This window comes from Salmo trutta, chromosome 3 (assembly GCF_901001165.1).
Source record: "Salmo trutta chromosome 3, fSalTru1.1, whole genome shotgun sequence".
Taxonomy (NCBI): Eukaryota; Metazoa; Chordata; class Actinopteri; order Salmoniformes; family Salmonidae; genus Salmo; species Salmo trutta.
In genome coordinates this window covers 69055778-69082280 of record NC_042959.1, presented here as the reverse complement: position 1 = coordinate 69082280, position 26503 = coordinate 69055778, and the positions used below count along the sequence as shown (strand labels likewise).

Below are 26503 nucleotides of genomic sequence, written 5' to 3'. Positions count from 1 at the left end.
TCCCATCTTTTGACTTACGTCTATGTGAACTCATACTGTATAGGTTCCACCTCTGTTCCTATCTGAGTCTCTCCAGCAAAGTAAACATCCTCCTCTTTAAAATCACATGTCCTTCAGAAAGACCCTGGTACCACCTAACCTCGGCTGACCAAAGGACTTCAATCGTCCTCCAACTTGGAGCCATATTTCCACCCAGTTGCACCATGAGAAGAAGCCAAAGACCTTCAGTGCTTTGGTGTGTCAGGTCAACATGTTACTGAGATATCCAAGGATATCGCTCGTCGTAGTACCATTTCTCAACTGTTGTTTTTTTCCACCATATAAATACATTGAAATAATAGTTGGTTATCCAGAGGGTAACAAGACAATATTTACCCATCCTTGAGCAGGACCATGCCAACACTGAAGAGGGGTGGCACATGCAGGGTCTGTGAGGAGTCCTGTATAAAAGGGAAGAGCAGAGTGAAAGGTGATGTTTGGGGGGACAAGGAGAGTGAGACTTAAAGCCTGCATAATGACAGTGTATGTGTCAGTGGTGATTGTGGGTGCTGTGGTCATGCTTACATTGTTATGGATCCTGCTGATCTACCTCCCTGGAAAAGGAGACAACGTTACACAGGGAGAACCCAGTGGATGGCAGTCAGCAGGTAATCAATACAATGCTCTTTCTTCTGAATATGTACTGTACAGTCTACGTCCTACAGGCAAAGGGCCAATGAGCTGTTGAAACACAGACAAAGCCCTCTTCCCACCACGGTTTCGTTTAAAAGCTGAGAGATGTGGCTGGAGAAATGGAATCTCTCTCAAATTCATAGACAGAGCTATTCATGATATCAACATGATAGTTGGAACCATGTTTTGACGCTCTACAGTGTTTGTTGACATTTACTTTGTTTACAAACATCGGAGTAAAAAAAAGTCATATTTTGGGTTCTGATGAGGTACGACAGTGTAACTAAGCTCATTAAGGCATTTATAAGTTATATTCTTTAAGAATCAATGTGTACATATCCTTAATATCATACATATCATGGATGTAGCAACTGCTGATTGGTCCTTCAAGGGTCTAGGACAATCTATGACAGTCTGTTCAACAATCTATATCAAAAGCTGCTTTACCTGGAACTCTGCTTATCGTTCGATTAGAGGCTATGAATAGGCCTTATGTAAATCTCAATGTAAATGGTCAAAGGACAAGTCATTTTCCATACGGGCACGTGGCTTCGCTTGATTAGCAATGGTCAACAGTAACATTATGAAGATAATGACAACCAACTTCCCCTTTGTGTTCCTACTGTATGTTATCCACCTCCTCCATCCCAAGCTGTTGGGTCTAGACTTCTGCACTCTTTCTATCAGTTCTTTCCCTGTTCTCTCTCTCCCTCTCTCCCTGGCCCTCTCTCTCTCCCTCTGCTGGGCAACATGCTGGAGCTGGCACACGACCACCTGCCCAGTCACCTGACCTCCCTGGCACGTCGCTATGGCAACATCTACCGCCTCAAGTGTGGCAACACCAGTAATGAAGTCACTCCCAACCAAGTGACTCAAGTTAACTCTGTTTGAAGACAGTTAGAATAGTAGTTTATACATGTGATATCCTCAGTATGTGAATGGTTTCAGTATTACAGTACGTTTGTCTTGACTCTGTATTTTGTGTTTGCTGCAGCCATGGTGGTATTAAACAGTGGTGACATCATCAGAGAAGCCTTGGTGAAGAAATGGTCTGACTTTGCTGGGAGACCACATTCTTACACCGGTAAAGAACACGTTACTAGAACCACCCGAGTATTCCCAGCAACCATCACTCACTTCTGTTACTCTGAGCCAACATTGCTTTTGATTCAAATGATTTACCCTTCACCTCACTCTCTTTCTCCACCCTCCATTTCACCCCACCCTTCCTCATCGCTCCCTCCATCTCTCTCCTTCTCTCTCTCTCTCTCCCTCCCTCTGTCTCTCTGTTTCTCTCTACCCCTCCCTCTCTCTCCCTCCCTCTCCCTGTCTCTCTGTTTCTCTCTACCCCTCCCTCCCTCTACCCCTCCCTCTCTCTCTCTCTACCCCTCCCTCTCCCTCTCTCAACCTCTCTCTACCCCTCCCTCCCCCTCCCTCTACCTCTCTCTACCCCTCCCTCCCTCCCCCTCTACCCCTCTCTTTCCCTCTCTCTACCTGTCTCTACCCCTCCCTCACTCCCTCTACCCCTCCCTCTCCCTCCCTCCCTCTACCCCTCCCTCCCTTCCCCTACCCCTCTCCCCCTCCCTCCCTCTCCCTCTACCTCTCTCTACCTGTCTCTACTCCTCCCTCTCTCTACCCCTCTACCCCTCCCTCCCCCTCTCTCCTCCTCCCTCCCTCTCTCTCCCTCCCCCTCTCTCCCTCTCCCTCTCTCTACCCCTCTCCCCCTCCCTCCCTCTCCCTCTCTCTCTCCCTCTCCCTCCCTCCCTCTCCCTCCCTCCCTCGCTCTACCCCTCTCCCTCTCTCTACCCCTCCCTCCCTCTCCCTCTCTCTCCCTCCCTCCCCCCTCCCTCTCCCTCTCTCTACCCGTCTCCCCCTCCCTCTCTCTCCCTCTCTCTACCCCTCCCTCCCTCCCTCTCTCGCTGTCTCCCAGGAGACGTAGTGTCAGGGGGAGGCCGCTCCATCTCTCTGGGGGACTACAGTGAGGAGTGGAGGGCCCATCGCCGTCTGGCCCATAATGCACTGCAGCGCTGCACCCAGCAGTCGCTCCACGGGGTCATCCAGAAACAGGCCCTCCAGCTGAGACAAGTAGAGATGAAACACATGACAGTTCTAAACCTGTTTTCACTTTCTCATTATGGGGTAGTGTGTGTAGATTGATAAGATTTTTATTTATTCAATCCATTTTAGATTAAGGCTGTAACGTAACAAAATGTAGAAAAAGAGAAAGGGTCTGAATACTTTCAGAATGACCTGTACGTGTACAAATTCATTGTTTTACACAACATTTTAACACATTTGATCAGTTTCTCAAAGGAAAGCTTCCCTGACCAAGATGGATGACTGTTTGTCATGTTGCTAGGATCCTAATCTGGGTTAAACTAGAACTAAAATCTTTCATAATTGTTAGAAATAAAGATTTCCTTTTTGTGAAGTATCCACCCTCACAAAAAGATTCTCTCAGCTTCAGCATTCTAGAGTTCTGTATGTAATTATATGGTTGTATGCTCCTGTATAGTTTATTGCAATGTTTACTCCACGAAGACCTTCGACCTTTCTGGGGGTCAAAACATTGTAATGAACTATACTGGAGCATACACCAACGTGCAGGTATTTCGATCCGTTGCACGGAACACAGAACACTTTATGTACCAAGGGAGGGAACAGCAGAATGGAACAAATCCACTGTGTTCTGAGAAGGAATGTAAACCAGCATGTACCAGTACACTGACTGACTGAACTGGAGATTACACAATGCAACACAACCTCAGCAACATGCCAACCACAACTTAATGACGTATCACTTGTTGCACTTCTTGTTTGTGGCCCTGTGTAAAGACGATGTAGTTGTTTCAAATTGAAAAAGTTACAGCAAAATAAAAGTTGAAATTACAAGTCAGCGGGGTAACTCATCTTCTTAAATTGAGGCAATCAATATTTAGTTTACAGTGAGGGAGTTTCTATCTGAATATGTGACCTGTGATCCATCAGGTGCTACTGGACTATAATGGCAGAGCTGCGGACCTCTCTGGGGATTTCACTGTAGCAGCCAGTAACGTCATCACCACACTGGCCTTTGGGAAAGAGGTGAGGATCAGACCTGGGTTCAAATAGTATTTGTTGTCTGCGCTTGCCTGGCACAATGGAACCAATGGAAAAGTCCCAAAAATAGAAACCACACCCATTTGCCTGCCTGGCTGCTCCAGGCAGGCTCAATCAAGTATTTGGAAGAAAACCAACACTATTTGTATCTGTCAGTGCTCTGAGTCTGTTCAGTTTATACACCAGGAGTGGCACCCTATTCCCTATATAGTGCACTACTTGGGCTTTGGTGAAAATGTAGTGCACTATATAGGGAATAGGGTGTTATTTGGGACATAACCAGAATTAGAATGAAGAGAGACACCAGGTTTGGCCAAGGGATAACCATGACGGAAATATAGTCATGTATTTTATCAACCACTGCGTGGGTAAGGTATCTAAAAGCAGAGACACGATAAGCACAGTTATATATCACAGTTGGAAAAACAAACCAGGCTGGTTATCCAGTGGGGTTGGTGATCAAATCAAATCAAATTGCATTTGTCACATGTGCCGAATACAACAGGTGTAGACTTTACAGTGAAATGCTTACTTACAAGCCCTTAACCAACAATGCAGTTAAGAAAAATACTTAAAAAATAAATAAATTAAAGTAACAAATAATTAAAGAGCAGCAGTAAAATAGCATAGCGAGGCTATATACAGGGGGTACCGGTACAGAGTCAATGTGTGGGGGCACATAGTCGAGGTAATTAAGGTAATATGTACATGTAGGTAATTAAAGTGACTATGCATAGATAATAACAGAGAGTAGCAGCAGTGTAAAAGAGCAATGGAAATAGTCTGGGTAGCCAATTGATTAGATGTTCAGGAGTCTTATGGCTTGGGGGTAAAAGCTGTTGAGAAGCCTCTTGGATCTAGACTTGGCACTCCGGTTCCGCTTGCCATGCGGTAGCAGCGAGAACAGTCTATGACTGGGGTGGCTGGGGTCTTTGACAATTTCTAGGGCCTTCCTCTGACACCGCCTGGTATAAAGGTCCTGGATGTCAGGAAGCTTGGCCCCAGTGATGTACTAGGCCGTACGGACTACTCCCTGTAGTAGAGGTTGCCGATTAATCGGAATGGCCGATTAATTAGGGCCGATTTCAAGTTTTCATAACAATCGGTAATCGGTCTTTTTGGCCACCGATTTGCCGATTTTTTGTCTTTTTTTTTAAACCTTTATTTAACTAGGCAAGTCAGTTAAAGAACACATTCTTAATTTCAATGACGGCCTAGGAATGGTAGGTTAACTGCCTTGTTCAGGGGCAGAACGACAGATTTTTACCTTGTCAGCTTGGGGATGCAACCTTACGTTAACTAGCCCAACGCTCTAACCACCTGCTTTACGTTGCTAGCTAGCATTAAACTTATCTTATAAAAAAACAATCAATCAATCATAAACACTAGTTAAGTACACATGGTTGATGATATTACTAGTTTATCTAGCCTGTCCTGCTTTGCATATAATCAATGTGGTGCGCATTCGCGAAAAAGGACTGTCTTTGCTCCGACGTGTACCTAACCATAAACATCAATCTCTTTCTTAAAATCAATACACAAGTATATATTTTTAAACCTGCATATTTAGTTAATATTGCCTGCTAACATGAATTTCTTTTAACTAGGGAAAATGTGTCACTTCTCTTGCAAACAGAGTCAGGGTATATGTAGCAGTTTGGGCCGCCTGGCTCGTTGCGAACTGTGAAGACTATTTCTTCCTAACAAAGACAGCGGACTTCGCCAAACGGGGGATGATTTAACAAAAGCGCATTTGCGAAAAAAAGCACAATCGTTGCACGACTGTACCTAACCATAAACATCAATGCCTTTCTTAAAATCAATACACAGAAGTATATATTTTTAAACCTGCATATTTAGCTAAAAGAAATCCAGGTTAGCAGGCAATATTAACCAGGTGAAATTGTGTCAGTTCTCTTGCGTTCGTTGCACGCAGAATCAGGGTATACAGAATCTGGCTCGTTGCGAACTAATTTGCCAGAATTTTACGGAACTATGAAATAACATTGTAGGTTGTGCGATGTAACAGGAATATTTACACTTATGGATGCCACCCGTTAGATAAAATACGGAACGGTTCCGTATGTCACTGAAAGAATAATGTTTTCGAGATGATAGTTTCCGGATTTGACCATTTTAATGACCTATGGTTTATTATATTATAGTTAAGTCTATGATTTGATATTTGATAGAGCAGTCTGACTGAGCGGTGGTAGGCAGCAGCAGGCTCGTAATAGTCAAAGGTATATGGTTTAGAGAGAAATAGTCGACACGTCATAATTCCTGTAATAACTTGCGGCTGAACTTGAAAGGGGTTCCTTCGTTATTTTACCGTTCATGTCTTCCATAGAGAATGTCTTGATCTACTTCAAATAAGGTCTGTGTTTTGTGCTTAAACCGCCTCGGCGGTAACGTTTGTCAACATATTTTCATAAATCCACTCTACAAAAAAAATGATCTTCGCTTATATTGATCAGAGTTATATCCTATGGATATCTACACAGTTATAAAATTGGCAAGGTGGTGGAAGCCTAAACCAAACACAGACCTTATTTTAAGTTAATCAAAAAATATCCTATGGAACAAATGAAGTAACCGCTTTTCAGATTTTGCTAGGTGTCATGGGAATTATGACTCGCACTTTGGTAGTCAATTCTTACCATGCCCATTATTAAAATAGGATTTCCTGCATATAGAAATTACAGTTTTTGTTTTCAGCATTCATCACAGGTAACTTAAACTCTATTTTTATTATTCAAACAGTTGAGAGTATTTGTCTCCTAAGCAGACTCTTCAGTATCGTTGTCACTTCAGAGCTGTGTGTGTGTGTGTATATATATATATATATATATATATATATATATATATATATATATATATATATTAAAAAAAGCATAATAATAATCGGACGATTAATTGGTAGCGGCTTTTTTTTGGCCCTCCAATAATCGGTATCGGCGTTGAAAAATCATAATCGGCCGACCTCTACCCTGTAGTACCTTGCGGTCGGAGGCCGAACAGTTGCCATACCAGGCAGTGATGCAACCCGTCATGATGCTCTCGATGGTGCAGCTGTAGAACCTTTTGAGGATCTGAGGACCCATGCCAAATCGTTTCAGTCTCCTGGAGGGGGAATAGGTGTTGACGTGCCCTTTTCACGACTGTCTTGGTGTGCTTGCACCATGTTAGTTTGTTGGTGATGTGGAAGCCAAGGAACTTGAAGCTCTCAACCTGCTCCACTACAGCCCCGTTGATGAGAATCTGGCTTGGATCCTTTGTCGACGCGGCGCCCTGCCGCACCACCACGACTGATCTGCCGACGAATACTCCATCCGCTGTGCCTTCAACTGGCCTCCGTCGGAGCAGACGCTTCTACTAGCCCCGGGCTACTAACTTTAAAAGCTGTGTCGCCCGCGTGCTAGCGTAGTAGCGACTACTCTGCGGCTTCCCTGTTCCACCTGTTGCTGCCCCCTGGACCCTATGATCACTTGGCTACATAGCTGATGCCAGCTGGACTGTCCATTAATCACGGTACTACATTCTGTTTACTTTTTGTTTATCTGTCGGCCCCAGCCACAAACTCAGGCTGTGTGTGTAGTTAACCGACCCTCTCTGCCCAGTCATCTCCAATTTACCTGTTGTTGTTGTTTTAGCTGATCAGCTGTTGTTGTCTCACCCGTTGTTGTCTAGCTAACTCTCCCAATCAACACCTGTGATTACTTTATGCCCCGCTGTATGTCTCTCTCAAATGTCAACATGCCTTGTATATGGTTGTTTAGGTTAGTTATCATTGTTTTAGTTTACAATGTGGCCCCTAGTTCCACTCATCATACCTCTGATACCTCCTTTGTCCCACCTCCCACACATGCGGTGACCTCACCCATTATAACCAGCATGTCCAGAGATACAACCTCTCTTATCATCACTCAGTGCCTGGGCTTACCTCTGCTGTACCCACACCCCACCATAACCCTGTCTGCACATTATGCCCTGAATCTATTCTACACGCCCAGAAATCTGCTCCTTTTATTCTTTGTCCCCAACGCTCTAGGCAACCAGTTTTGATAGCCTTTAGCTGTACCCTCATCCTACTCCTCCTCTGTTCCTTGGGTGATGTGGAGGTAAACCCAGGCCCTGCGTGTCCCCAGTCACCCTCATTTGTTGACTTCTGTGATCGAAAAAGCCTTGGTTTCATGCATGTCAACATCAGAAGCCTCCTCCCTAAGTTTGTTTTACTCACTGCTTTAGCACACTCCGCCAACCCTGATGTCCTTGCCGTGTCTGAATCCTGGCTTAGGAAGGCCACCAAAAATGCTGAGATTTCCATACCAAACTACAACTTTTTCCATCAAGATAGAACTGCCAAAGGGGGAGGAGTTGCAATCTACTGCAGAGATAGCCTGCAAAGTTCTGTCCTACTTTCCAGGTCTATACCCAAACAGTTCGAACTTCTAATTTTAAAATGAACCTCTCCAGAAATAAGTCTCTCACTGTTGCCGCCTGCTAGCGACCCCCCTCCGCTCCCAGCTGTACCCTGAACACCATTTGTGAATAGATCGCCCCCCATCTAGCCTCAGAGTTCGTTCTGTTAGGTGACCTAAACTGGGATATGCTTAACACCCCGGCAGTCCTACAATCTAAGCTAGATGCCCTCAATCTCACACAAATCATCAAGGAACCCACCAGGTACAATCCTAAATCCGTAAACATGGGCACCCTCATAGACATTATCCTGACCAACTTGCCCTCCAAATACACCTCCGCTGTTTTCAATCAGGATCTCAGTAATCACCGCCTCATTGCCTGTATCCGCTATGGGTCTGCGGTCAAACGACCACACCTCATCACTGTCAAACGCTCCCTAAAACACTTCTGCGAGCAGGCCTTTCTAATCGACCTGGCCTGGTATCCTGGAAGGGTATTGACCTCATCCCGTCAGTCGAGGACGGGACTAAGAACAGATATAGCCCTTGATTCACTCCAGACCTGACTGCCCTTGACCAGCACAAAAACATTTTGTGGCTGACTGCAATAGCATCGAATAGTCCCCCCGTTCAGTGTGTCAAATCGGAGGGCATGTTGTCCGGACCTCTGGCAGTCTCTATGGGGGTACCACAGGGTTCAATTCACGGGCCGACTCTTTTCTCGGTATATATCAATGATGTCGCTCTTGCAGCGGGCGATTCCCTGATCCACCTCTACGCAGACGACACCATTCTGTACACTTCTGGCCCTTCCTTGGACACTGTGCTAACTAACCTCCAAACGAGCTTCAATGCCATACAACACTCCTTCTGTGGCCTCCAACTGCTGTTAAACGCTAGTAAAACCAAATGAATGCTTTTCAACCGTTCGCTGCCCACACCCGCAAGCCCGACTAGCATCACCACCCTGGACGGTTCCAACCTAGAATATGTGAACAACTATAAATACCTAGGTGTCTGGTTAGACTGTAAACTCTCCTTCCAGACTCATATTAAACATCTCCAATCCAAAATCAAATCTAGAATCGGCTTTCTATTTCGCAACAAAGCCTCCTTCACTCACACCGCCAAACTTACCCTAGTAAAACTGACTACCCTACCGATCCTCGACTTCGGCGATGTCATCTACAAAATAGCTTCCAATACTCTACTCAGCAAACTGGATGCAGTCTATCACAGTGCCATCTGTTTTGTTACCAAATCACCTTATACCACCCACCACTGCGACCTGTTTGCTCTAGTCGGCTGGCCCTCGCTACATATTCGTCGACAGACCCACTGGCTCCAGGTCATCTATAAGTCTATGCTAGGTAAAGCTCCACCTTATCTCAGTTCACTGGTCACGATAACAACACCCACCTGTAGCACACGCTCCAGCAGGTATATCTCACTGATCATCTCCAAAGCCAACACCTCATTTGGCCGCCTTTCCTTCCAGTTCTCTGCTGCCAGTGACTGGAACGAATTGCAAAAATCGCTGAAGTTGGAGACTTTTATTTCCCTCACCAACTTTAAACATCAGCTATCTGAGCAGCTAACCGATCGCTGCAACTGTACATAGTCCATCTGTAAATTGCCCACCCAATCTACCTACCTCATACCCATACTGTTTTTATTTAATTTACTTTTCTGCTCTTTTGCACACCAGTATCTCTACTTGCACATCATCATATGCTCATTTATCCCTCCAGGGTTAATCTGCTAAATTGTAATTATTCGCTCCTATGGCCTATTTATTGCCTCCCTCTTCATGCCTTTTGCACACACTGTATATAGACTTTCTTTTTTTCTACTGTGTCATTGACTTGTTTATTGTGTTATTGGCTTGTTTATTGTTTACTCCATGTGTAAGTCTGTGTTGTTGTCTGTGTCACACTGCTTTGCTTTATCTTGGCCAGGTCGCAGTTGTAAATGAGAACTTGTTCTCAACTAGCCTACCTGGTTAAATAAAGGTGAAATAAAAAAATAAAAATAGTCCACAATTATCTCCTTTATCTTGATCACGTTGAGGGAGAGGTTGTTGTCCTTGCACCACACGGCCAGGTCTCTGACCTCCTCCCTATAGGCTGTCTCGTTGTTGTTGGTGATCAGGCCTACCACTGTTGTGTCATCAGCAAACTTAATGATGGTGTTGGAGTCGTGCCTGGCCGTGCAGTCATGAGTGAACAGGGAGTACAGGAGGGGACTGAGCACGCACCCCTGAGGGGCCCACGTGTTAAGGATCAGCGTGGCGGATGTGTTGTTACTTACCCTTACCACATGGGGGTGGCCCGTCAGGATGTCCAGAATCCAGTTGCAAAGGGAGGTGTTTAGTCCCAGGGTCCTTAGCGTAGTGATGAGCTTTGAGGGCACTATGGTGTTGAACGCTGATCTGTAGTCAATGAATAGCATTCTCACATAGGTGTTCCTTTTGTCCAGGTGCGAAAGGGAAGTGTGGAGTGCAATAGAGATTGCATCATCTGTGGATCTGTTGGGGCAGTATGCAAATTGGAGTGGGTCTAGGGTTTTTGGGATAATGGTGTTGGTGTGAGCCGTGACCTGCCTTTCAAAGCACTTCATGGCTACAGATGTGAGTGCTACGGGTCGGTAGTCATTTAGGTAGGTTACCTTAGTGTTCTTAGGCACAGAGACTATGGTGGTCTGCTTGAAACATGTTGGTATTACAGACTCGGACAGGGAGAGGTTGAAAATGTCAGTGAAGGCACTTGTCAGTTGGTCAGCGCTTGATCTGAGTACACGTCCTGGTAATCCGTCTGACCCTGCGGCCTTGTGAATGTTGACCTGTTAAAAGGTCTTACATCGGCTGTGGAGAGCGTGATCACACAGTTGTCCGTGTGTTTTGGGTATGTGGGTGGTGTGCTTACAGTGATAGCCATGCATGGTTAGTTTACTGTTGTGCAACTTCACGCAACGAATGACATCAAATTGACCAACAACACATTTTGATCCAATAAACTTCCCACTGGGCAAGAACTGGTTGAATCAACATTGTTTCCACGTCATTTCAACACAAAAAAAATCTATGTGATGAAGTTGAATCAACGTGGAAAACTAATTGGATTTGCAAAAACTCATCAACGTAAAGGATTTATTTATTCTTTTACCCAACTTTTAACCTAAATCCATTAAATCCATCACCATTGGTGACATTTTTTGTTGATTTCCCGTTGAATTCACGTTAGTTGACAACTCAAACAAATGTAAATCAAAACTAAACGTTGAACTGATGTCTGTGCCCAGTGGGTTATGTAATAGTACATTGTTTCAGTGTTGAAGTAATATCTCATTATATCCCAGTTTAATCTAACAACAACCTGAAAGGGTTTATCAATCCTTTATAAAAGAAAAACGTATTGGTGCTTTATGAATAATGTAAAGTCATGTTATAGAAGGTGGAAAAGGGTTATGCCACATATGGCAAAGCATCTACTGTACTACTGTGTGTGATGTAAATAAGAATAATACTGATAATAATTATGATAATACTAAGGATAATGATAATAGTAATTATGATAATAATAATAACAATTATAAGTATGATAATCATAATAATTATGATAATGATAATAATAATAATGATAATACTAAGGATAATGACAATAGTAATTATGATAATAATAATAATAATGATAATAATAATGATAATAATAATAATTATGATACTGATAATTATTATAATAATTATAATAATAATAATAATAATAATTATTATTATTATTATGATAATGATAATACAAAAATTAAAAATGTAATAACTTTTCCAGGAGCCAAAGACGCTTTACATACAGTAGTATCAAACGGTAAATGGTATAAGTGGGACTTCCTGTAATGTACTGATTAATTTGTCTGTGTTTGTAACCTTTGTCTATTTGTCGGTGTCTTTCAGTATGAGAAGAGTTCTGCAGAGCTGCAGAGACTGCATGGCTGTCTTAATGAGATCGTGTCTCTATGGGGCTCTCCCTGGATCTCTGCTCTGGACTCCTTCCCACTGCTCAGGGTTGGTCAACTTTATACACTCATACTACACTATCTGACAGGGAAACTGCATGCACAGACAGCTACTCTGATACACAAATTAAAAATGTCTAAAACGGTGCAAACATAAGTGGGAATATGTGATTCTATTATGTAATTATATTGATCTGTTCCCATTTGTCCAAGAAATTGCCCAATCCTCCGTTCTCCCGTCTTCTGAAAGAGGTGGCCAGGAGAGATGAAATCATCAAAACACATCTGGATGAGTACAGGGTTGGTGTGAATACTGTAGCTTCTTTTTCAAACGTATGTTCAAGTAGCCAGCAGAAATCACAAAGACAATCATGTCAAAGTTTTAAAAAAGCATCTGTAATGTAATATGGGTACATTGGTAGCATATGGAATATATAAACTGAATTGCTGCCACAGATGCAGGCACCGAGCAAAACATCTGAGGACGCCATTGCCATCACAGGCGCTCTTCTCAACGGCCTTGGGAAGCCCCAGGACACAACACAGGGTGTGGTAGGTTCTGGCTTATCATGGTTTACAACCTGAACTCAGATGTAGACGTAAGATAGTAAAGTGAATCTGGGACACGACAATTCATTTTATAGGTTACGTTTTGTATAGTATGTATTAATAGAAATTTGTACAATATGTTTGCAATTTGCAAAAAGTATGATATGTTGCGAATTCTAATTTCTTGTGGCTAACGTTAGCTAGGTGGCTAAGGCTAACGTTAGAAAGGTTATGGTTTGGAGTTAGGTTAAAGGGTTAAGGTTTTGGTTAACGGAAGGGTTAGCTAACATGCTAAGTAGTTGAAAAGCATCTAAAAAGTAGTAAGTAGTTGCAAAGTTGCTAATTAGATCAAAGTTATCCGTGACGAGATTCAAACACGCAACCCTTGGGTTGCTAGACGTTCGTGTTAAGTAACTTTCTTATGTAACCACACCAAACGTAACATATCATACTAATTTGAGTTTTCCAGATTAACGTTTACTATGTTAGGTCTAGTCTATGAGACCAGGCTGTGTTTTATCATGGTAATCAATCAAAATCACATAGCAAATGCTTACAATATAAGCCTACTACTTGCTATAAATATGTAATAGTAAGTGTTATATTGCGCATCTGAAATGGCACCCTATTCCCTAGTGCACTATATAGAGAATAGAGCACCATTTGGGTCACACCCATGGTCATGGTCTGTAGTAAGGACATGGTCCATTCACAGGTCCTGACAGACACTCACGTCCACATGGCCACTGTGGACCTTCTGATCGGGGGAACGGAGACAACAGCTGCCTGGCTCAGCTGGACTGTGGCCTTCCTACTGCACAGGCCTGAGGTACGCTACAGAACTCTATACGCTACGTTACAGAACTCTATACGCTACAGAACTCTATACGCTACGCTACAGAACTCTATACGCTACAGAACTCTATACGCTACGCTACAGAACTCTATACGCTACGCTACAGAACTCTATACGCTACGCTACAGAACTCTATACGCTACGCTACAGAACTCTATACGCTACAGAACTCTATACGCTACGCTACAGAACTCTATACGCTACGCTACAGAACTCTATACGCTACGCTACAGAACTCTATACGCTACAGAACTCTATACGCTACAGAACTCTATACGCTACAGAACTCTATACACTACACTACAGAACTCTATACGCTACAGAACTCTATACGCTACAGAACTCTATACACTACGCTACAGAACTCTATACACTACACTACAGAACTCTATACGCTACAGAACTCTATACGCTACGCTACAGAACTCTATACGCTACGCTACAGAACTCTATACGCTACGCTACAGAACTCTATACGCTACGCTACGCTACAGAACTCTATACGCTACGCTACAGAACTCTATACGCTACGCTACAGAACTCTATACGCTACAGAACTCTATACGCTACGCTGCAGAACTCTATACGCTACGCTACAGAACTCTATACGCTACAGAACTCTATACGCTACAGAACTCTGTACGCTACAGAACTCTGTACGCTACAGAACTCTGTACGCTACAGAACTCTATACACTACACTACACTACAGAACTAGATACACTATACTACCACCAGGGTACGCGCAATGTCATCTGGAGTATGTCAAATAAAAATGTGATTCACACTTTTTAAAATGTTTTCTGCTTCACATTTTCAAACAGTCCAATGGGGCTATACATTTGGGTAAGGTTTTTTTCCCTCGCCTGAGTTGCCTCGTTTCACTGCCCCAAGAAAAATTAAACCATCTAGTGTTCAGTGAAATAACAACACAATGTCGAATACAGGTAGCCTAGTCAAATAATTAACATCCAATCACATTAACCGTTACTCTCTCGCGGGAATTCCACTAATGGTCCGTAATGTAGCCAAACGTAGCTGCTACTCATGTTGGTATCTGTACTGATGGTGCAAAAGCCATGACCGGGAGACATAGTGGAGTGGTAACATGCGTGCAAGCAGTTGCTTGGGTACACTGCAGCATCCACCGCGAGGCTCTTGCTGCCAAGGGAATGCCTGACAGCTTGAAAGACGTTTTGGACACTACAGTGAAAATGGTTAACTTTGTTAAAGCAAGGTCCCTGAACTCTCGTGTATTTTCTGTACTATGCAATGATATGGGCAGCGACCATGTAACGCTTTTACAACATACAGAAGTGCGCTGGTTATGAAGGGGAAATGTATTGACATGTTTTTTGGAATTGCGAGACGAGCTTAAAGTTTTCTTTAGTGACCATAATTTTCACTTGTCTGATGAGTTTCTCACACGACTGGCCTATCTGGGTGATGTTTATTCTCGCCTAAATGATCTGAATCTGGGATTACAGGGACTCTCCACAACTATAATCAGTGTGTGGGACAACATTGAGGCTATGATTAAGAAGTTGGAGTTCTTCTCTGTCTGCATTAACAAGGACAACACACAGGTCTTTCCATCATTGTATGATTTTTTGTGTGAAAATTAACTCAAGTTTACGAACAATTTCAAATGTGATATAGCGAAGCACCTGAGTGAGTTGGGTGCGCAATTACGCAGATACTTTCCCGAAACGGACCACACAAACAACTGGATTCGTTATCCCTTTCATACCCTGCCTCCAGTCCACTTACCGATATCTGAACAAGAGAGTCTCATCAAAATTACAACAAGCGGTTCTGTGAAAATTGAATTTAATCAGAAGCCACTGCCAGATTTCTGGATTGGGCTGCGCTCAGAGTATCCTGCCTTGTCAAATCACGCTGAACCTGTTGGGGATAGGGGGCAGTATTTGCATGGCCGGATAAAAAACGTACCCGATTTAATCTGGTTACTACTCCTGCCCAGTAACTAGAATATGCATATAATTATTGGCTTTGGATAGAAAACACCCTAAAGTTTCTAAAACTGTTTGAATGGTGTCTGTGAGTATAACAGAACTCATATGGCAGGCAAAAACCTGAGAAGATTCCTTACAGGAAGTGGCCTGTCTGACCATTTCTTGCCCTCCTTGATCATCTCTATCCAAAACAGGGGATCTCTGCTGTTACGTGACACTTCCTACGGCTCCCATGGGCTCTCAGAAGGTGGGAAAAAGCTGAATGATGTAATTCCATCCCCAGGCTGAAACACATTAGCGCGTTTGGCAAGTGCTCTATCAGAGGGCCATCAGACTGAGGCTCGTGCATGAGGGGATCCCATGCTTTTACTTTCGCTCTCTTTGTATTAAAAAACGATTTCCCGGTCAGAATATTATCGCTTTTTTACGAGAAAAATGGCATAAAAATTGATTTTAAACAGCGGTTGACATGCTTCGAAGTACGGTAATGGAATATTTAGAATTTTTTTGTCACGAAATGCGTCGTGCTCGTCACCCTTATTTACCCTTTCAGATAGTGTCTTGAACGCACGAACAAAACGCCGCTATTTGGATATAACAATGGATTATTTGGGACCAAACCAAGATTTGTTATTGAAGTAGAAGTCCTGGGAGTGCATTCTGACGAAGAACAGCAAAGGTAATAACATTTTTCCTATAGTAAATCTGACTTTGGTGAGTGCTAAACTTGCTGGGTGTCTAAATAGCTAGCCCTGTGATGCCGGGCTATCTACTTAGAATATTGCAAAATGTGCTTTCACCGAAAAGCTATTTTAAAATCGGACATATCGAGTGCATAGAGGAGTTCTGTATCTATAATTCTTAAAATAATTGTTATGTTTTTTGTGAACGTTTATCGTGAGTAATTTAGTAAATTCACCGGAAGTGTTCGGTGGGAATGCTAGTCACATGCTAGTTACCTGCTAATGTAAAAAGCTGGTTTTTGATATAAATATGAACTTGATTGAACAGACATGCATGTATTGTATAACATAATGTCCTAAGATTGTCATCTGATGAAGATCATCAAAGGTTAGTGCTGCATTTAGCTGTGGTTTGGGTTTATGTGACATTATACGCTAGCTTGAAAAATGGGTGTCTAATTATTTCTGGCTGGGTACTCTGCTGACATAATCTAATGTTTTGCTTTCGTTGTAAAGCCTTTTTGAAATCGGACAGTGTGGTTAGATTAACGAGAGTCTTGTCTTTAAAATGCTGTAAAATAGTCATATGTTTGAGAAATTGAAGTAATAGCATTTCTAAGGTATTTGAATAACGCGCCACGGGATTCAACTGGCTGTTGAGTAGGTGGGACGCAAGCGTCCCACCTAGCCCAGAGAGGTTTTAAGACACTGATGCCCTTTGCAACCACGTACCTATGTGAGAGTGGATTCTCGGCCCTCACTAGCATGAAAACTAAATACAGGCACAGACTGTGTGGAAAATGATTTAAGACAGACTTTCTCCAATACATCCCAACATTGCAGAGTTATGTGCATCCTTTCAAGCACACCTTTCTCATTAACCTGTGGTGAGATATTCACAATTTTAGATTAAGGTTTAAAATAAGGTTTTATTTGTAAGATGGTTAAATAAAGAGCAAAATTATTGATTACTATTATATTATTACTTGTGCCCTGGTCCTATAAGAGCTCTTTGTCACTTCCTACGAGCCGGATTGTAACAAAAACTCACTCATTCTTAAATGTAATAAATGTATTATATAGTGTGTGTGTGTGGCAGGCTTACAATGATGGTAAAAAACAACATTTGATAGTGCGCTGACCCTGGTGCTATGCTTCTCACTTTCTCTCTCCCTCCATCTCTCTTACTCTGTCTCCCTTTATCTCTCCCTCCATCTCTCTTACTCTTTCTCTCTCCCCCTCCATCTCTCTCTCTCTCTTTCCTCCTCCCTAGGTGCAGTACAGAGTGTATGATGAGTTGTGTTCGGTGCTGGACGGGCGCTACCCTCAGTACAGTGACAGACACAGGCTGCCAGTGCTGTGTGCTGTGATCAGTGAGGTGCTCAGACTCAGACCTGTGGCTCCGCTAGCCGTGCCTCACAGAGCCATCAGAGACAGCAGGTGAATGGAAGATATACCAGAGGAGGCTGGTGGGAGGAGCTATAGGAGGACGGGCTAAAATGGAATAAAAGGAACAGAGTCAAACATGTGGTTTCCATTTATTTGATGTGTTTGACTCCGTTCCATCAAATCCATTCCAGCCATTACAATGAGCCTGTCCTCCTATAACCCCTCCCACCAGTCTCCTCTGAGACATACTTACTGTAGTACTGTATAGCATTACTGTATATCTTTAGTGTATATCTTTAGTGTATATCATTACTGTATAAGATTACTCTACACAGCATCTCAATAAATGCACTGTGGGAAAGTACTATACATCCTATGGGAGCTTATGTTTTGATGCTGTTACTCTGCTTTGTACAGTACATTTGTCTTGCCAACTTCTCTTCTGTGCCGTTTTTCTACCTAAATGTAATACCTCATCATACAGTACTAATGCATGTTTATACACTGAGTATATATATATATATATATATATATATATATATATATATATATATATATATATATATATATATATTTTCTACTGTATTATTGACTGTATGTTGTTTACTCCATGTGTAACTCTGTGTTGTTGTATGTTGTCGAACTGCTTTGCTTTATCTTGGCCAGGTCGCAATTGTAAATGAGAACTTGTTCTCAACTTGCCTACCTGGTTAAATAAAGGTGAAATAAATAAATACAAAACATTAAGAATACCTGCTCTTTCCACGACACAGACTGACCAGGTGAATCCAGGTGAAAGCTATGATCCCTTATTGATGTCACTTGTTAAATCCACTTCAATCAGTGTAGATGAAGGGGAGGAGACAGGTTAAAGAAGGATATTTAAGACTTAAGACAATTGAGACATGGATTGTGTGTGTGTGCCATTCAGAGGGTGAATGGGCAAGACAAAATATTTCATTGCCTTTGAACGGGGTATGGTAGTAGGTGCCAGGCGCATCAGTTTGTGTCAAGAACTGCAACGCTGCTGGGTTTTTCACGCTCAACAATTTCCTGTGTGTATCAAGAATCGTCCACCACTCAAAGGACATCCAGCCAACTTGACACAACTGTGGGAAACATTGGAGTGAACATGGGCCAGCATTCCTGTGGAATGCTTTGGACACCTTGTAGTCCATGTCCCAATGAACTGATGCTGTTCTGAGGGAGGGGGGTACAACTCAATATTAGGAAGGTGTTCCTAATGTTTGGTATACTCAATGTATGTGCTATGTATAACTCTGTGTCTATTCCATATGTGTTCAGTATTGCAGGCTACTTCATCCCTAAGAACACTGTCATCATCCCCAATTTGTTTGGGGCGCATCATGACCCTGCAGTGTGGACGGATCCCTATGCCTTCAAACCAGGTGCTGGGCTATTGAGTGTACTGGTAATGTTCCGAATGGCATCCTATTCCCTATATAGTGAATTACTATTGATCAGGGCCCATACGTTTCAGGTTAAAAGCAGTGCACTATATAGGGAATAGGGTACCATTTGGGATGCAGACTAGCATTCCTTTCACTTGGCTCAGCAACATAGTTTCAGCAGCAACTAACAGTAGATCCTCTCTCTTTCAGAGCGGTTCCTGGAGGGTGGGGGGGCCTCGACGCGTGCTCTCCTGCCTTTCGGAGGGGGCGCTCGGCTGTGTTTGGGGGAGGCTGTGGCCAAAATGGAATTGTTTCTGTTCACCGCCTACTTGTTGCGTGATTTCCAGTTCGTACCTGCTGAAAGCCGGGCCTCTCTGCCAGACCTGACAGGAGTAGCCAGTGTGGTACTCAAAGCCAAGGCCTACACAGTCATAGCACGGCCCAGACCAGGGCCTTGACCTCTCCGAGTTTGTTCATGTACAGTGATCACATTACATTTGTATCAATCATTAGGCTCTAGAGGAAGTATCCCTGTGAGAGAAGGCATATATTGTATAGTATTGTGCAGTAATGGTGAAGGAATTGGAATATATAGAATAATATTTTCCATTTCTAATAAATACTTCCTCTTTTAACAACGAAGGATGCATTTCTGACTCCCTAAATAGATACATCAAAGGTAGCCTTAATGAGAATGCTGATAGGTTTATTAGAAGAGGGTTGGGCTAAAGGTTAGGGGTTAACTCAGGGGTTAAAGGTTACTACTACTCTGGCAGGGCTGTAACAAACGGTTTGGGTTTGCGGAGAATCCTCATCAGGTTCCTGGACATGTAATAAGGCTTCTGCATAGTTCCATCATTCCTCTCTAGGTCTTCCACTGTATGAGGGAGAAACACTGGAGTCACTCAACTACTCTACTACACCTTACTATACTGTACCTTACTATACTATACTTTACTATACCTTACTACACTGTACCTTACTCTACTGTACCTTACTCTACTGTACCTTACTCTACTGTACCTTACTATACTATACTTTACTATACTATACTTTACTATACTATACTTTACTACATTATACCTTACTACACTGTACCTTACTATACTGTACCTTACTATACTGTACCTTACTATACTGTACCTTACTATACTGTAGCTTACTATACTGTACCTTACTATACTTTACTATACTTTACTATACTATACTTTACTATACTATACTTTACTACATTATACCTTACTACACTGTACCTTACTATACTGTACCTTACTATACTGTACCTTACTATACTGTAGCTTACTATACTGTACCTTACTATACTTTACTATACTTTACTATACTATACTTTACTATACTATACTTTACTACACTGTACCTTACTACACTGTACCTTACTATACTGTACCTTACTATACTGTACCTTACTATACGTTACTATAGTATACTTTACTATACTATACTTTACTATACTTTACTACATTATACCTTACTACACTGTACCTTACTACATTATACCTTACTATATTATACTTTACTATACTGTACCTTACTCTACTGTACCTTACTCTACGGTACCTTACTATATCACCTTACTATACCTTACTGTACCTTACTATACTGTACCTTACTATACTGTACTATACTGTACCTTACTATACTGTAGCATACTATAATGTACCTTACTATGTATTGCACCTTACTATACTGTACCTTGCTATATTATACCTTACTATATCACACCTTATTATACCTTACTATACTGTACCTTACTATACTGTACCTTACTATACTGTACCGTACCATACTATACCGTACCATACTATACCGTACCATACTATACCGTACCTTACTATACTACACCTTACAATATTACACCTTGCTACACTGTACCTTGCTACACTGTACCTTGCTACACTGTACCTTGCTATATCGTACCTTACTACACTGTACCTTACTACACTGTACCTTACTATATTACACCTTACCACACTGTACCTTACTATATTGTACCTTACTATATTACGCCTCACTATATTACACCTCACTATATTACGCCTCACTATATTACGCCTCACTATATTACGCCTCACTATATTACGCCTCACTATATTACGCCTCACTATATTACGCCTCACTATACTGTACCTTACTATACCTATATTATACCTTACTACACTGTATCTTACTATACTACATTTTACTATATCACATCTTACTATACCTTACTATATTGTGCCTTGCTATACTGCGCCTCGCCATACTGCGCCTCGCCATACTGCGCCGTACTATACTGTGCCTTACTATACCTTACTATACTGTACCTTACTATACTGTGCCTTACTATACCTTACTATACTGTACCTTACTATATTATACCTTACTATATTATACCTTACTATACCTTACTATATTATACCTTACTATATTATACCTTACTCTACCCTACTCTACTGTACCACAAGACCACCTTACCCTGTTGGAGGTATAGTGGTGTAGGTATTGGAGGGTTAGGTGGTGTTGTGGTGTTGGAGGGTTAGGTGGTGTTGGTACTCACAGAAGCAGATAAACAGGGTGTCAATACACATGCTGTAGACACTGAAGAAGCCCTGAGCGATGAGGTAGGCTCCCGCCATCACTGTCTGCAGAGCAACATTACGACAACATAGCTGCATGACTTCTAACAGTACCAATCAATACAATGTTGACGATACATACAGTCAATGTAACTTTAAAAATAGACTCCAGTTAACAACATAGTCTACTGCGTTAATAGTCTCATATCCGCCTCCCGAGTGGCGCAGTGGTCTAAGGCACTGCATCGCAGTGCTAGCTGTGCCACTAGAGATGCAATGCACGCTGACACGGTTGCCAGGTGTACTGTGTTTCCTCTGACACATTGGTGCGGCTGGCTTCTGGGTTAAGTGGGCGTTGTGTCAAGAAGCAGTGCGGTTAGTTGGGTCGTGTTTCGAAGGACGCATGGCTCTTGACCTTCGCCTCTCCTGAATCCGTACGGGAGTTGCAGCGATGAGACAAGACTAACTACCAAATGGATACCACGAAATTGGGGAGAAAAAGGGCTAAAAAATAAATAATCATCTCATATCAAAGGAGGTTTGACAAAGTTCAACAGTGAAAGAAAGAAAATGAAAATCAGCCATTTTTATTATCTAATTTCTAAATCCATTTCAAACCTGCATACAACGTCTAATGCAGGGTTTCCTAAAGTTGGTCCTCGGGACCCCAAGGAGTTCACGTTTTGGTTTTTGCCCTAGCATTACACAGCTGATTCAAATGATCAACTAATCATCAAGCTTTTATCATTTGAGTCAGCTGTGTAGTGTTCGGGTAAAAACCAAAACTTGCACCCCTAGGTGTCCCGAGGACCGAGTTTGGGAAACGCTGGTCTAATGTGTTCATCGAAGATAGAATGTCAATAAAGGACTGGGAGTGTTGAGTGTTTGGTAACAACACTGTTGCATGGACGTACCAGGATGGGAACCCAGTAATAGTTGAGCATCTCGGCCTGGAACGTGTCGCCAGGCAGGCGGATTTGTCCAGAGAAGAAGAAGAAAGCCAACACACCTGATAAAACAGAGACAGGTCAGCCATTAGATCATTATATCAGTCATACTTCCTTAGTGAAGGAAAACAAGATGCTGATAATAAACACAACTACTGAAGATAAAATGGCCAACACCATAGTTACAGTACTATGCCTTATACTATTTAATGTGTATGAAGATTCTTATAATATCAGAAGTCCAGTAGTTCATACACAATATATTAAACACAGTACTCATTTAGCCTGAAATTGTCTGTTTGTGTTTATTCGTTTTTTATTTAACTAGGTAAGTCAGTTAAAACCTGTTGGGGATAGGGGGCAGTATTTTCACGGCCGGATAAAAAACGTACCCGATTTTAATCTGGTTATTACTCCTGCCCAGAAACTAGAATATGCATATAATTATTTGATTTGGATAGAAAACACCCTTTGAATGGTGTCTGTGAGTATAACAGAACCCATATGGCAGACCAAAACCTGAGAAGATTCTATATGGGAAGTGCCCTGTCTGACCATTTCTTGTCCTTCTATAGCCTCTTTATCAAAAATAGAGGATCTCTGCTGTAACGTGACATTTTCTAAGGCTCCCATAAGCTCTCAGAAGGCGCCAGAACGTGGAATGAGATCTCTGCAGTCCCTGGGCGAAAAACAGTAGGGGTTTTGGAAAGTGGTCGTTCTGAGAACAATGACACTGGCGCACGCGTGCATGTGAAGACTCAATTTTCTATTTTCAGTGTTTGAACGTAAACAAGGTCTCCCGGTAGGAATATTATCGCTATTTTACGAGAAAAATCTCATAAAAATTGATTTTAAACAGCGTTTGACATGCTTCGAAGTACGGTAATGGAATATTTTGAATTTTTTTGTCACGATACGCGCTGGCGCGTCACCCTTCGGATAGTGTCTTGAATGCAAGTACAAAACGCAGCTATTTGGATATAACTATGGATTGTTTGGAACCAAAACAACATTGGGTGTTGAAGTAGAAGTCCTGGGAGTGCATTCTGACGAAGAACAGCAAAGGTAATCCAATTTTTCTTATAGTAAATCTGAGTTTGGTGAGTGCCAAACTTGGTGGGTGTCAAAATAGCTAGCCATGATGGCCGGGCTATCTACTCAGAATATTGCAAAATGTGCTTTCACCGAAAAGCTATTTTAAAATCGGACACCGCGATTGCATAAAGGAGTTCTGTATCTATAATTCTTTAAATAATTATGTTTTTTGTGAACGTTTATCGTGAGTAATTTAGTAAATTCACCGGAAGTTTTCAGTGGGTATGCTAGTTCTGAATGTCACATGCTAATGTAAGAAGCTGGTTTTTTATATAAATATGAACTTGATTGAACAAAACATGCATGTATTGTATAACATAATGTCCTAGGAGTGTCATCTGATGAAGATCATCAAAGGTTAGTGCTGCATTTAGCTGTGGTTTTGGTTTTTGTGACATTATATGCTAGCTTGAAAAATGGGTGTGTGATTATTTCTGGCTGGGTACTCTGCTGACATAATCTAATGTTTTGCTTTCGCTGTAAAGCCTTTTTGAAATCGGACAATGTGGTTAGATAAAGGAGAGTCTTGTCTTTAAAATGGTGTAAAATAGTCATACGTTTGAAAAATTTACGTTTTTGGATTTTTGAGGTGTTTGTAATTCGCGCCACGCTCTATCATTGGATATTGGCAAGGCGTTCCGCTAGCGGAACATCTAGATGTAAGAGGTTTTTAAGAACAAATTCTTATTTACAATGACGGCCGACTCCGGCCAAACCCAGACAACACTGGGCCAATTATGAGGTGCCCTATGGGACTCCCAATCACAGGCAGATGTGATAGAGCCTGGATTTGAACCAGGTACTATAGTGACACCTCTTGCACTGAGATGCAGTGCCTTAGACCGCTGCACCACTCAGGAGTGATAGTAACAAGTTCGGCATGACAAGGACTGGCAAGTAGAGGAATGTTGGCAGAAATAGACTGGATTTCAGGCTTCTCTTACCAACTAATGCCACCACTAGTAGTTTGCCAAAGAATATGAGCATGTCTGTCACTCTGTCCAGTAGCACCACCCTGTGGACAACAAGAGGATGACACATTAAAGAATCTTGACAACCTGGAAGCATCTTACATAGAAACCAATATCAATGTCTTTGACTATATTGGAAAAAAATAAAAATAAAAGAGAGCAGAAGATCGACCAAGCAAATAAAGCCAGTCTTACCGTCCGATGTTCCTCATCAACAGACTGTATGCATTTTTGGCTGACACACAGAAGCTCTCCCCGTAGATGGCGATCTATCAGCCATTCAGAATGATGCATTACTGACATTACTGACGAGTATGAACTGCATGTTCCTACACCAAGAATAAATGACCAACTGAGCTAGAAGAGGTGCCTGGATGCTAATGGCTGCTAAAAGGAATGCCAGACAGTGACAGACAGTCATGTGACTGACCATGATATAAGCGTTCCTGTTGAGGATCTTCAGGAAGTATTCCAGACACCAGAAGCAGCATCTGAGACAGTTTAACAGGAACCGACCACAGGCACTCTGAGAACCTGGAGACACATCACAACATGGGATTCCCTTTAGTCAATGACTGGGGAATCATACAGTCACATCAACAGGATGTTCCCTTTAGTCAATGACTGTTCTGCCTGCGGCTATGGAACCCTGACCTGTTCACCGGACGTGCTTGTTGCACCCTCGACAACTACTATGATTATTATTATTTGACCATGCTGGTCATTTATGAACATTTTAACATCTTGACCATGTTCTGTTATAATATCCACCCGGCACAGCCAGAAGAGGACTGGCCACCCCTCATAGCCTGGTTCCTCTCTAGGTTTCTTCCTAGGTTTTTGGCCTTTCTAGGGAGTTTTTCCTAGGGAGTTTTTCCTAGCCACCGTGCTTCTTTCACATGCATTGCTTGCTGTTTGGGGTTTTAGGCTGGGTTTCTGTACAGCACTTTGAGATTTCAGCTGATGTACGAAGGGCTATATAAATACATTTGATTTTAAATTTGATAAAACCACATCTATCTGTGCATACTAGTGGATGACAGTGTGTGTGTGTGTGTGTGTGTGTGTGTGTGTGTGTGTGTGTGTGTGTGTGTGTGTGTGTGTGTGTGTGTGTGTGTGGCCTTACCCCTGGTCTTACGGTTCAGGTACTCCAGCACCAACCTGACTAGCTGGAAGCAGGTGAGGAGGACGGCTCCAAATGCCAGAGAGCCCACATGGTACCTTCCAGGAATGGCAGAAATAAACACATTTCATAATCAACTCCACATCAACACACAAGCAGAACCCAACGTCTGCTACTGAAATACACCACATTAGACGCAGTCTAAAAAGATATGACATGAAATATCTCTTCACACTGACCCATCATTATGCTTAGCTTATCTACTACAACTAGTGCCCTCATATTCAAGAGAGGTAAGCTTTGTGGTATTTTGGTATTTTATTAGGATCCCCATTAGCTGTTGCAAAAGCAGCAGCTACTCTTCCTGGGGTCCACACAAAACATGAAATATAAAACAGAATGACATAATACAGAACAGCAATAGACAAGAACAGCTCAAAGGCAGAACTACATACATTTTTTAAAAAGGCACATGTAGCCTATATATCAATACACACACACAAACTATCTAGGTCAAATAGGGGAGAGGCGTTGTGCCGTGAGGTGTTGCTTTATCTGTTTTTTTAAACCAGGTTTGCTGTTTATTTGAGCAATATGAGATGGAAGGAAGTTCCATGCAATAAGGGCTCTATATAATACTGTACGCTTTCTTGAATTTGTTCTGGATTTGGGGACTGTGAAAAGACCCCTGGTAGCATGTCCGGTGGGATAAGTGTGTGTGTCA

The 26503-nt window shown here is 42.3% G+C and overlaps 2 protein-coding genes across 5 annotated transcripts in view; one reads left to right on the top strand and one right to left on the bottom strand.

The window, feature by feature from the left end:
- The first annotated feature begins 458 nt into the window (after nucleotides 1-458).
- On the top strand, nucleotides 459-19709 carry LOC115185950 (steroid 21-hydroxylase). Of its 4 annotated transcripts, XM_029745858.1 has the most exons (12): nucleotides 459-647; nucleotides 1325-1516; nucleotides 1667-1756; nucleotides 2603-2757; nucleotides 3661-3756; nucleotides 12142-12252; nucleotides 12417-12503; nucleotides 12660-12755; nucleotides 13468-13581; nucleotides 17540-17706; nucleotides 18961-19064; nucleotides 19278-19709. In XM_029745858.1, exons 1-12 carry the CDS (start codon nucleotides 473-475, stop codon nucleotides 19523-19525), a joined length of 1635 nt encoding a protein of 544 aa, XP_029601718.1. In that variant the 5' UTR covers nucleotides 459-472; the 3' UTR covers nucleotides 19526-19709. The 4 variants fall into 4 exon arrangements, with proteins under 4 accessions (XP_029601718.1, XP_029601719.1, XP_029601720.1 ...); XM_029745859.1 differs by lacking the exon at nucleotides 1325-1516; XM_029745860.1 differs by lacking the exon at nucleotides 459-647 and having other exon boundaries at nucleotides 664-1516.
- Nucleotides 19699-26503, bottom strand: part of LOC115165910 (choline transporter-like protein 4) — a gene marked incomplete at its 5' end in the record, with an annotated part of 27955 nt that continues 21150 nt past the window's right edge. Inside the window, 7 exons of the mRNA XM_029719401.1 lie at nucleotides 19699-19944; nucleotides 21625-21709; nucleotides 22558-22652; nucleotides 24630-24700; nucleotides 24852-24925; nucleotides 25087-25190; nucleotides 25783-25877. Coding sequence (XP_029575261.1) covers nucleotides 19832-19944; nucleotides 21625-21709; nucleotides 22558-22652; nucleotides 24630-24700; nucleotides 24852-24925; nucleotides 25087-25190; nucleotides 25783-25877 — 637 coding nt within the window. The remainder of the gene's footprint in view (nucleotides 19945-21624; nucleotides 21710-22557; nucleotides 22653-24629; nucleotides 24701-24851; nucleotides 24926-25086; nucleotides 25191-25782; nucleotides 25878-26503) is intronic.